We start from the raw sequence: 12188 nt of genomic DNA on the forward strand, positions 1-12188 counted from the left end.
CAAGGAGAGCACCTACAGTGCACCTCCTGACAGTTTTAAATACACAACCTCAGGAATCTTCCCTGCAATTGCAGGGAATGATCTGGAAGTACCTCTTGCTTGGAAGCACTGCCCCATCACTTGGAATAGGAATAGGATGGGGCCATCCATCAGAGAGAACAACCCTGCTCTGGCTTTCTAGATCCCTGCTGCCATGCCATGTTCTGAGAGCAGCGCAGATCACTCCCTCTCGCCCAGCCCTGATCCCAAACAGGAAGCCACACACCTTTGTCATCTTCAAAATAAAACTTTTATTAATTCAGTAACAAGACCATTGAATCTGCACATCAGTGCACAAGTTCACATTTAAAAACAGTTGAGCACATCGGTCATAAAGTCTTTAAGGGGAAAGGGGATGATCCCAGCCACCAAGGAGAATCCAGGAGGGTCGGACAAAAGTGCTCCCCTCCCTGATTCACAACCCCACCGCCAGCTGCTCAGCAATGGACAATCTCTATAAACCAGCACACGGACGTCACATCTCCGTAAAGGAAAATAAAAGGCACTGGCACCTTCTCTCGTGCCATCAGAGAAGTCTGCAGCGCGGGTGGGCTGTTAGCACCTCTGGCAGCACTGCTGGACAGGCACCGAGCCCTGCACCAGCCCGGACCCTCCTGCACCAGGCCAGCACCTGCCCCACACCAAGGGCTCGGGCCCCCTTGGGGAGAAGTGGGGGGTTTGTGTGGAGCCAGGACTGGATTAAGGCAGGATGCACCGTGCGGGGAGCAGGGCCCTGCGGTCGGTATGGCTTCCTCCTGCCAGAGAGCCGCGAGGATCCTGGAGCCCCCGGCAGGTGCAGTGCCCCTGTGGCCACGGATTCCCAGCTCGCTCCTCCCAGGATGTCCCCAGAGCAGCCGGAGCTGGGGCAGGATCCCTTCCACCCTTTGCTGGCAGAGGGACACGGAGCTAATCCCTGCTCCGTTTAAACATCCAAGTGACCCAGAAGCAGTGTCACTTCCTGCCACCTGCTGGGACCGTGCCCCCAGGAAAGGGCCGAGAGGGGAGAGATTTGTACAAGTCACAACTTCTCAAGCAGACCAGACACATACTCACACACACGCACCATTCACACACACCACCGAGTGCAACAGAACGCAGTGTAGAACCAGTTTCACACACACAGTCCGTTTGTGCAAGGCTCACATGTTACAGTACGGCCGGGACGGGGCAGCGATGGCTGGGATATTGTACAGGAGTCAATGTAAACAATAAAGCGTCCTCCGAGAGGCTTCGCCAGAGACCAAAGAACAGTTGCTTTGTACAAAAATGCCCTTAAAACAACACGTGTCTCCCAACCCCCCTCTACCGTGAGGCTTGTCAGCTGCTGAGCACCCTGGAGGTGCTGCTGCTCCCTATGGTGCTCAGTGGGTCACAAGAAGCTCTTGTGGGGTGGCCACAGGAACCCTCCCACGAGCCACCAGCATGGAGAAGGGACAATCGTCCCCAGCAGAGACCTCTGATGCCAAGGGCTTGGTGGCTTCATTGCCCAGACACTGGAAAAGGAGGTCCATATCCCTCCAGTCCGTCCCTGTCCTGCCATCCCACTCAGAGCCTCCAGACCTCCAAGGCCTTCATCACTCTGTAAGAGAACCACCTTTCCTGATTCCCTCTGCCTGCCCACAGCCTTCTCAGAGAAAAACCAGTTGTGCTGGGCCAGAGCCAAGGACAAGGGGACAGCAAAACACCTCCCTGCAGGGGCCTCTGCCCCTCTGCTGTTCTGCCCAGCTGAAGCACCCGGAGAGCAGCTGAGTATTGGAAGAAAGCAGCATTTCTGGTCTGCATTGAAAACCCCTCCCAGAGGGCATTTCTCCTGAGATCAAGCTGGGCAAAGAAACCTGATCTTTTCCTCCTCCTCGTGCCTTCTCAAGTGAAAAAATTCTACACAGGGCTTTTCCCTGCCCAGCAGATCCTTGTCACCAGGACATGCTGCCAGCCAAGCATGCACCTTCCAACGCAAGGCAAGCTGATGGCAACCAGTCCCTTCCACCCGTGGAGGCACAGGCAGGCATGTCCTCGGAGTCAGAACAGTGGGCAGTAGGGCCTGGTGAAGTTTGTAGGGGAGGCAAGGGCTGAACCTGTCCTTCTCCAGATGACATGAGCCACTTGGCCTTTCCACAGTGTCTGCCTGGCTCCGGAGCCAGCTGGAGAAGGCTAGAAGCCACATGTTTTTCACCATCCCAAAGAAGGATCTGGCCTCCTGGGCCAGGGGGCTTGGGTGACTTCTAGTGACTGAAATGGCCTGGGATGACAAGCTGTTTGACCCAGGACAGGGCTGTGCTCCAGCACGGGTAGAGTTCAGGAAAGGAAGGGACAGTGCTCGTGGCTGACTCACAGACCTTGCCCAGACTGCAAGGCAGCACAGAAAGACCCCTGGGAGCTACAGAGAGGGCAGCAAGGTGGCATTACCTTGCCAACCAGCTGTGGGCTGAGGATGCCACACACACCTTCCCCAGGGCAGGCACATGCTGCTTCCCAATACTCCAGAGCGCTCCACTGCTGTGCACTCCTCTCCAGCTCAAAAGGGTTTGTCCCATCTGAGCCTGCAAGGGTCTGCAGCTTTAAGGTTGCTTTCTAGGCATGTGCTTGGCTGCTGCTCCTCTCCATGCTGGGTTTCAGCAGCCTGAGCCATTCTGCATCTTCTCTTTGCTTTGCTCCTCCCCAGAGGGCAGGTCTGGGCTCCAGCCAAGCACCAGCTCAGACAGGACATGCCACGGGACTGTGGACAGGACCCAGAGCTCCCCTTGGCCTTTCCCTCTGCTCCTACAGCACAGGGACAACTTGTTGATGCACCCAGATAGAAACAAGGAGCTCTTATTTAGCCAAACTGCTCAGAAACCCCAAAATAATTTGCTGAAATATGGAGCAGAACCTTCACACAGAGTTTCTCCAGGGAAGCAAGAACCTGCAGAATGGCTCAGAGCAGCCAAAGGGTTTCCACATCCAACTGGCACTCCTGGAACCCAGCTTCAAGCAGGAAGGAGATGGGCACACACACAGTGCCCCTCCACAGTGGGATTACAGGGGTTCACACAGGACTGGAGGAGAAGGGACACATTTGGCATTGAGGCTCACTTTTGGAAAGAGAAGACAGCTTATAATGTCAAATCCACTCCCATGTCTGTGCAGATCACAAAGAACAGCACTGAGTTTGAGTCAGGTGGGTTTGTTTTCCAGTTTACAGAATAAAGTCTTGCCCTTATTTTTTTTTTTTTAAAACCATAGAAAAAGAAATTCATATAAATATCATATATACAATTTAGGCAAAAAAAAAAAAAAAGAAAAAAAAGAAAAGAAAAGAAGAAAAAACTTCCAGAAAAGATTTTCCCTCTGGGTCTGGAGTTAGGAGTGACAGCAGAGAGAAGAAAGCTTTGCATTAAGGGCAGTATGTCATGTAACAAAAACAGCTCAAGTTTTGGGAGCCACCAGAAACACCTGTGGGCACGGCAGAGAGGAGAGGGAAACTCAGGCAGCACAAGAATAGCTTTGGGGCAGAGGGCAGGCAGTAGGAAGAGGGCAGAGGACAGATGATATGGCCATGAACTTAGAAGGCCCACAGCAGTATTCAAGTAATGGGAGGGTTAAAACCCTAATGAGCTGTTTGTTTTAAAAGAACACTGGCTTTGGGGGTAGAGGTGACAGCTCCTGGAGGAGCTCTGCCCCACCTCAGCACAGAGCAGAGAGCTCTGTGTGCCCCGTGGCAAATAGGAGGGCTGGTCTTGGTACTGCCCAGGGTTATTAGAGCTCGTCCATTGAGAAGATTTACCCCTGTGTGCTCCTTACAGGGAAGCACCAGCTGAACTGAGCCCAGGGCATTTGTCCTGAAGCATCTTTGTGAGGGATCTGCCAGCACGGCGGAGTTCCAGTTTGCAGAATAGAAGAAAGGCCAAACAAAGGGACCTTGGCACAACCTTCACATTTACAGGGGCTCTCACCCCACCAACTACCCAGAATCATTTCAAGGCATGGGGAAATTTCAAGTTAGGAACTAGGATCTGGTTGTAAGCAAAACTCCATCTTGCCAAAGCAAGCCAACATTAATTTTCTCATGATAAAGGTGTTCTTTTAAAACAAACTAACAACAATAATAAAAAAAGAACATTTGAGGTTATCTCAGTTAAACCCAAACAGTCCTGCAGTCGGAGTCACACACAGAAGAACCAACCCACACCTACATGCGCCAGGAACAGTAAAATGACAATATATATAAAATTAACCAATAAAGTGCATGTTCCTTATATTACACCTGCCCCCTTGTGTGAAAGCAACACCACAGGTTCTGGGTAAGAAATCACAGCCAAGGGCTCAGGATCACATCGTGTTGTAGAGGGGATTGGTTGTCCGCTTTTTGTCATTGGTCTTTTTGAGCCTCCTCAGAGGGTGAGTTCTCCCGTGCTGCTGCCGCGGGGCGACAGCCAGAGCTTGAGATGGAGACAAGGAGTCCAGGACCTGCACCTGGAGCAATGGAGTGCCCTCCCCAGAGCTAGTCCACGTTGGATCCGCACTGGAACACAAACTCTGCTGGCTGGAGCTGCACTCTTTGGCGTACTGAGCCAGCGGCCTCTCCACCGGCTTGCTCTGGGCAATGCACTCGGCTGTTCTGAGCTGTTCCACAAAATGCTTAGTGGGCTCCAGGGAGGAGAGCTGATGCTTCCCACAGGTGCTCTCTGAGCCCCTCTCCAACCTCCCCCCACGAAAACCTCGACGGAGGGCAACGCAGGTGAGAAGCACCGGGTTGGCATTGGAAGAGGCCGACTCCCTGTCGTGTAAATCATCCTTGGAGAGGTCCAGGCAGTCCAGCTTGGCCAGGGACGCCGAGCGCTTCATGTGGGAGGGTCTGGTGAGCCCCGCATGCCGGATCCGAGCCTCTAATTCCTTTGCCCGCTGTTTGACCGGCCTGGGGCTGCTGGAGCGCTCCTCCACGCTGAGGCTGCTGGAGCTGTGAGGGAGGCTGTAACACAGGAACGAGATGTCCAGAAGGTCCGTGTTTTCAGCATGCTGCCTGCTCAAGTCCTCGCTGCTCAGCTGCCTCGAGATGCCAGCACCGCCCCCACAGAGAGGTTTGGGACCGTCCCTGAACGGGAGAGTGGCGTCTCCCTCGGTGCCACACGGCGTGACCGGCTCATCGTCCGTACCCGTGCTCTGCTCAGTGACACCTTCCAGGTGAATGACGCAGGGGTGAGGAGAGCGCTCGAGGCTGGCTGAAGGTGGACAGGTCACCTGGGCAGAGGGAGGAGCAGCACCAAGGAGAGCAGATACCTCACTGCCCTCCTTGCTGGGGCTGCCCACGGTGAAGACGGCCTGCTTGTGTACCGCATGCTCCGGCAGCGAGGGATCTGCTGGAGCCTTCTCCAAGCACATCGAGGGGTTCAAGTTTTCATCTAAAGATGGGGTGGCTGCAGCCAGCCTGCCCCGCTCACAGCTTGTGTCGGGGCCCTGCTCCGCAGGCCTGACCGTGAGGGTGTATTCGATGATTTCGATTCTTTTTGGGAGGAGGGAGGACAGGGATGGCTCCTCTGTCCTGCCAAATGAGACCACTGTCCTGCACTCTTGTGCTGCTCCCCCCTGCCCCGGGCTGGGCTCTGCGGGCAGGGACTCCTGGGCAGGGGGGCCGAGGGGTGCAGGCAGGTGTCTGCCCACAGGCTGCTCTGCCCCAGGAGGCAGCAGCAGCTCCTCAGCACCTGGACTCTGAGCCTTGTCCCCCTCCGGAGCCAGCTCCAGGGGTGGCTCCTCGCTCTTCCCCCGTGGCAGGAGCTCAGCAGCAGGAGAGTCGTTCCTGGAGTTCTTGCGGGTGGGTAAGGTGCAGGCTGGGGCCGTGTGCTGGTGCTCCTGCTCTTGCCTCAAGCGCTCCTCGAACTCCAGCGTGGCTCGCCGGACCGAGCCCGGGCACCACTTGGGCTCAGGGTTGATGGAGCCACGAGGCTCCTGCTGCTCCCCACCAGAGCTGCTTTCCTCCAAGTCTGATTTACCAGAAGACAGCTGCAGAAACGGGGCTTCTTCCTGCTCAGTTGGCAGAGGGTCCTTCTCCTTTTCCTGGTGTCCAGCACAGGCTCCTTCACTCTGTTCCAACTTTTCTGATGCCCAAATCACCTCCACTGGCAGGTCATGCACCGTGTTCCTCTTTGGTGTCTGGCTGAGGTTGGCTGAACCCTCTTTCTGCTGGGCAGGTCCTGCTCCCTGGTTGATTGATTCGATCTCTGTGATAATTTCCTTCACAGAAATGGCATTTTCTGAGTGGGATCTTGTGAGATGACCTGCACCAGGCAGCTCAGGGACCTCCTGCAACACACAAACAGGAGAATTACAGAGTGTATCAGCTGTACTGACATGGAGCAAACAGCAGCAGGTTAGAGATAATGGGGGTGCACATCCCCAGAGGAACAAAAAAGCATGTGGCAGTGTGTGGAGAGAGATAACAAGAGCAGCGATCACTAATGGAGGTTTTTTACTGTCTCTAAAATGGAATTTAACATACTCCAGGCTGGATTTTCACTTAGACTAAGATCTAACGATCTTAATTGCAACAAACTCCAAGGAAAAGGTAGCTTTCTTGTTTTTCTAAATGAAAAGAAGTCCAACAAACAAAAAGAATCTTAATATTGCTCAAAGTACCATTTTGAACTGAAAACATGACAAATTCCACTCATGTATGGAGCAGACGGAAGTACAGCAAAACGAATGACCAAGCATTGAAATGTTCTGGTTTCCCAGAGCAAAATGGCCAGGGAAGCTCCCAATCCCCACAGACACTCTCTGCCAAATCACAGGAGAGAGCATTGGTCTATTATATTTGGAAGAGCCTTACTGCCTCACATGGAGATGGAAAAGATTCAAACAATGCAGGATGGAATTTAAATAAGAGAAGCTCCCAGAAAGTGATGGCCCCAGACATCATCAATCCCTATGAGAGTCCTGGAGGCTGAAAAGCAATTATGAGAAAAAGGTACCTAAATTTAGAGGTTACTAAATTTTTTCAAGACCATCTCTCTACCCAGGAGAAGTGAGCCATGATGTGCCCAATCCCAATCACCTGGACAGGTTAATTTCTTCCTCCAGCAGTGGAAGCTCTACACCTGCCTTAATTTACTACCCCAATGCTGGTGCTTCCCAACCAGGGAAATAGGCCAGTTTTGCTTCATTCTTTGGTGGATTTCTCAACTCAGATAAATATCTGTGCAAGTTGGGGATGCTGGCTGGGCTCAGGGTCTGGGTATGTTAATGGATCAAGTCCCACCTTTCTGCTCTCCTGATGCAAAACTCAAAAATAATTTCTCATGAGAACAGCACAGCAAGTCAGGTCAAGGTCAGCTCATGGCCCTGCCAATGCCAGCAAACTGATGTTTAAGGAAAAAGTGCAGAAAAGGGCAAGTATCTAAAAGTGAAGGAAGGGAGAAGCATCTAGCAATCCCTCCCCAAACACTGTGTCCAGTGAAAGCAGGGCAAGAAAATCCCATCCGCAGCCACCCCACAGCAAAAACCAGCCCACAGATAGGGTCAAGCAGCAGTTCCTAAAAAAACTAAGTTATTTTAACCTTTTGTTGCTCTTCGTCTGCAGAAGAGTCATCGGATGCCTGAGGAGAGTTTCCAGGGCTGTTCCTTCGAGCATCTGCACCCCCATCTGCAGCAGGTGGCACTTCCAGCATTGGCACCCTGGAGACCCCATTTCTCCCAGTCCCTTGCTCCTCTGGCCTGGAATGGGAGCAGGTGCGTGACCGGCTCTCCTGGGAGAGCTCCACAAATTTCTCCAAAGCGCTGAAGAAATCAATCCTGTCTGTGCTGAGGTCTGTCACTTCGGGCTGAGGGTTCTGTTGAAGACCTGGGGAATTTTGGTTTGGGGACTGGGGGAAGTCTTTTAAACATGAAGTGAATTCTTCCATGGGAACCAAGTGCACGTTCATATCAGGCTTAAGGGCATCTTTTTCTAGGTCATCCACTGTCAGATCAGGAAACTCAGTTATTTCCAAGGGGGGCTGGAGCTGCATTAGGGCCTCAGAAGCACGGCAGTTGTCAGGGGGGACAGAGTCTACACAACACCCTGCTGTACAGCCATTGATGTTGTTCAGGTTCAGCTTGTCCTCCATCTGCTCAGCGTGGAAGTCTCTGCAAGTAAACTCTAAGTGGATCCTTCTCTCCTTCACACACACATCCTCGATCATGTTTGCATCCTCCGGGAGCTGCTGCTCCCTGTCCAGCTCAGCTGAGTAGATGGGAGACATGGGCTGCTGGTTGTCATTGGTCTTGGCCTCTGAGATCTGGTCAGCTGAAGTGGTGATCTCCTTTTTGTTCAGCTCCAGCCCAGCCTTGCAGATGGGCTCGTGGTGATCCGAGAGATCGCTGTCCGAGTGTGAGCGCCAGAGTTTGTTGTGCCGCTGTTTGCTGCGGGGAAGGAGAGCAAAGGAAAAGAGTGAGTAATTTCTACATACCACAGCCAGATCCACCTGGTTGTAAGAGGACACAACCTACAACAAAAACTGCCAAATGCTGGAGTCACTGACCACAACTGAGACTTCACCTGAACAGTTCAGGGCCAGACCTGCTGCTGGAGAAGTTGATCCAGTAGCAAACCACTTTCCAGGAGCTAAATTCCACGGCATCATTCTGCTCCACATACCCCTCCCTATTCCTCAGCAGTGCTGGATCCATCAGCACAACAAATGCAATGTTTAACTGACTGCAGAATTTGGTCCTTTCTCACACAGCACTTTTCCATTTGCTATCTGGTGAGCAGTGACAAGAAGACAGAGAACCCCTCGTGCTGGACACAAACAGGTGGTGGACACTGAGTAAAGTCCAACTTCCCTCACAGTTCCTTCTCTGAATAGCTTCAGTCACCAATAACTGGTGCTTGTAACCAAGGGATAGAGTGGGATGAGTAGAGGCAGGTGTGTGCAAAACCACACAAGACATCCTCAACAGTAAACACACAGCCCAAATTACCACCCACCTTCCACAGGAAGGAAATTCAGAACTCCTCCAGCTCCTGGAAAGCCCCTTTAGGAAAGTCTGAGCCATGGAAAGGCCAAGTAACTGCCAGTGGCATTGCATCACCTTCCTCATCTCCACCTGCCAAAAACCCCAACCCATGCACCTGGGCTTACAGACAGCACTGCAGGCAACTTCTTGCCATGAAATGCCAGAGCTAGCCCAGGCTGCCAGGGTTTGCTGAGTGGCCATGGCCACAGGGATGTGTTTCCACCCATTGCCCCTAGGAGGAACACAGAAACCACAGAAACCTCCTTGGAGCTACAGAGCTTGCAAAACCCCTCCAGTCCCTTGCTAGCATGAGCAGGCACTCCCAGACACATCCAGTGGCCACGTTAAGTTAATTAACAGATGGTACTGAGCTAATTACCATGTACCAGTTCAGTTGTGGGTACCCAACAGCTAAGGAAAAGAATCCATGGCAGATTCAGATTTCCAACCCTATAATCAGTGACAACCTTGTGTGACACAGGGCCTTTCACAGGACAGGAGAGCCAAGATCAGAGGCCAAGGACACTGTCCTGGGATGCACATGCTCTGTCTCCAATGGGTTTTGGAGCGGTTTGACACTGGCAGCAGAAACAGGTTTGTCCCTGAGGCAGGTTCTTGCTTGGGCTTTGTGTGGAATATCATCTGACATCCCTGGTCACACAACCTGGGGAGCTGCTGGTGTTTTCTGAGGGCACTTCAGTGCTCAAATCCAACTCTCTGCTGCACATTTGATTTTGAAAGTGAAAATTACCCTCCTGTGTGAGCAACTGGCACACATCTGAGGACCAAACCAGATGTCAAGCACAACTGGCAGAGGTGTGCTGTGCTATCCAGTGTGACACTTCCTCAGTCTGACAACCTGCATGAGGTGCAGGATCAGAGAACAGGAGCCCACTTCTCTTCCCAGAGTCCACAGCTGCCTCTTGACCTTCCTGGGCAACATTCCTGGTGAGCTTTTACCCACACCAGCTTTGGACCAGGAGTCCCCCACACCTCCCACCAGCTCTCTAGGCTTGGGTATGAAACTGCTGTTGATTCACAAGCTGCACAAGGCACAGGAGATCCCAAACACTGATTTCCTGTAACTTATCTATAACTAATAACAGAAACAGGTCAGGCTCAGTCTTGCAGTGTTTATCAACAGAGGGAGGGGACAATTTAACTAACCCCAGGAAGTATGACAGTCCCAAAGAGCAAAACACACTTCTTGTTGTGACTAAAAGCAGGCAGGGGGTTTTCATTTTACAGCTGAAAACATATCCCAGTTGCTATAACCCCAGCACAAAACTGTAACTGGATAGTATGAGCACATGGCTGCCCTCACATACCTTCCCCCTGAAATTGGAGCAGTCACATGAGTGTCAATCTGTTGTTTTTTTGGTTTTGTTTTTTCTACCTGTCCTGGAATACTGCAGCAATAAACAAGGCAGCCAGAGGCCAGAGGGCAAAGCTAAATAACACAAAGAAAGAGGAAAAAAACCAGTTTGGAGCTGAGAGAGGAAGTGGGTGAGGAGGGACAGTTTCTGCAGCACAGAGAATTCCTTGCTTCAGTGAAGCTTCATTTACTGCAGACTTTTTCATCCTACACAGATATAACGCACTGCTCTTGCATTTTTTAACGCCTCACAAGTAATCCTGCTTGTGCCATTGTACAGGGACTTGCAGAGTAGGTCAGGAGCAAGGCTGTACTTCAGTGGGAGGCCACATGCCAAATGGTGGCAGCAGTAAAGATATACCTCTAAAAAATAAATTACTAAAAGACAGGAAAAAATAATCCCTAACCAAAATGTTTGTACAGGGTGTCTTTGCAGGCATGTCACAAGCTACCAGATTGGCAGATGACCCAAACCAACTGCCAGGTTGGGCTTGAAGATGTGAGATACCAGCTGTTCCCACACCAGAGCTCCTCACAGGTGCTCACCAACCTGCTGGTGTGTTTCTCACACCTAAAAAGCTTCTTTTTCTCCATCCAATCTAATGAGATCTAATTTCCCAGTCTGCTCAATGCACATCACACTGCTCAGGTCATCTCTGGCCCAGAGTTTAGCACTGACCTTTACTAACTGGTGCCAGCAGCATGTTTAGTGTCACATGAGGCATCGAAGGCAGGTGTGGTATCTGTCTCAAAGGGTTTCAGTCCAGCAGGGCACCATTTTTTAAAATTGTCTATTCCATGTGATCTGTCCTGAGACTTGATAGCACTTGGCTGCTTTTTAGAAAGAAAGAGGGTCACTATGGCAGGCAGGGTTTGGGGAGTAGGAGAGAGGAAGGCAGGCATGGGAAGAGATGGAGGATGAAGATCCTGTGGGTGCACCTGGTCAGGGATAAAGTTTGGAGAAGCCTGAGGTTGTTTTCCTGTATAGACAGGGAAAGAAAAAGCACACTCCAGGGACAGGGGAGCTTACACCAAGGGGTTGGTGTAAAAACTGGGAATCCAGGCCTGGCCCAGCAACAAACACTGGGAACGGGTGGAGAGCAAAGGAGGATGGAAAAGGTATTAAAATGAAAGAGAACTGAGGTCTTTGCAAGTGGATAGAACAGACATAAAGGGACAAAATCAAGCAGGGGACAGAGGTAAGAAGTGCTCCCTTAAAAACAGTACATGAGTGACAGAGCTGCTGTAACAGCATATAAAACAACGGCTGGACTGGATTCTACAAAAAGAAGGCATGTCCCAATAGCACCAAAAAAGCTTCAAAATTTACTATTTACTTTGGTCCAAACCTGCTAAGATCCAGCTCCTGTGGCAGGAGTCTCAGATTGGGTAACTCTGCTGCAGATCTGCTTTCAAAGCACACCAGGATCCCAAACAAAATACCATAATCTGGCAAAACACAGTATCACTACCTCCTTCCAGCTGATCACGTGAACACATTGCTTAACACAGCCTAGAAACATGCAATATTTATGTCTTTTTGCTAGTCAGGTGATAGGCTTGGGATTACAACACACTTGCCCATACCCAGGCCCAGCTCCAGACCAGCCTCAGGATTCCAGGCAGGAATAAACACCACTGTTGCAATGCACAGAACATCCTGTCCCCTCCCCTCACACCAACACTTACCAAAAGGATCTAAATAAAACCAGACCAGCTGCTGAGGAAGGGCATGTTCAACAGGGAACTGTGAGGGGACAATGCGAGTTCCCTGCCAAGTGATGTTACAAGCAACAGGGACATC

General features: G+C 51.4%; 1 protein-coding gene across 4 annotated transcripts in view; it reads right to left on the reverse strand.

Annotated features, from left to right (window-relative positions):
* Nucleotides 1-270: 270 nt before the first annotated feature.
* SSH2 (slingshot protein phosphatase 2) overlaps nucleotides 271-12188 on the reverse strand; it is a 91721-nt gene continuing 79803 nt past the window's right edge. For 3 of the 4 annotated variants that reach the window (XM_015646576.3, XM_015646575.3, XM_015646580.2), the window contains 2 exons: nucleotides 7569-8412; nucleotides 271-6315 (listed from right to left, as the gene is read on the reverse strand). In XM_015646576.3, coding sequence (XP_015502062.1) covers nucleotides 4348-6315; nucleotides 7569-8412 — 2812 coding nt within the window. In that variant the 3' untranslated portion in view covers nucleotides 271-4347. The remainder of the gene's footprint in view (nucleotides 6316-7568; nucleotides 8413-12188) is intronic. The other variant, XM_015646577.2, reaches the window with a different exon arrangement.

The sequence above is a fragment of the Parus major genome, chromosome 19, assembly GCF_001522545.3.
Source record: "Parus major isolate Abel chromosome 19, Parus_major1.1, whole genome shotgun sequence".
NCBI classification, from domain to species: Eukaryota; Metazoa; Chordata; class Aves; order Passeriformes; family Paridae; genus Parus; species Parus major.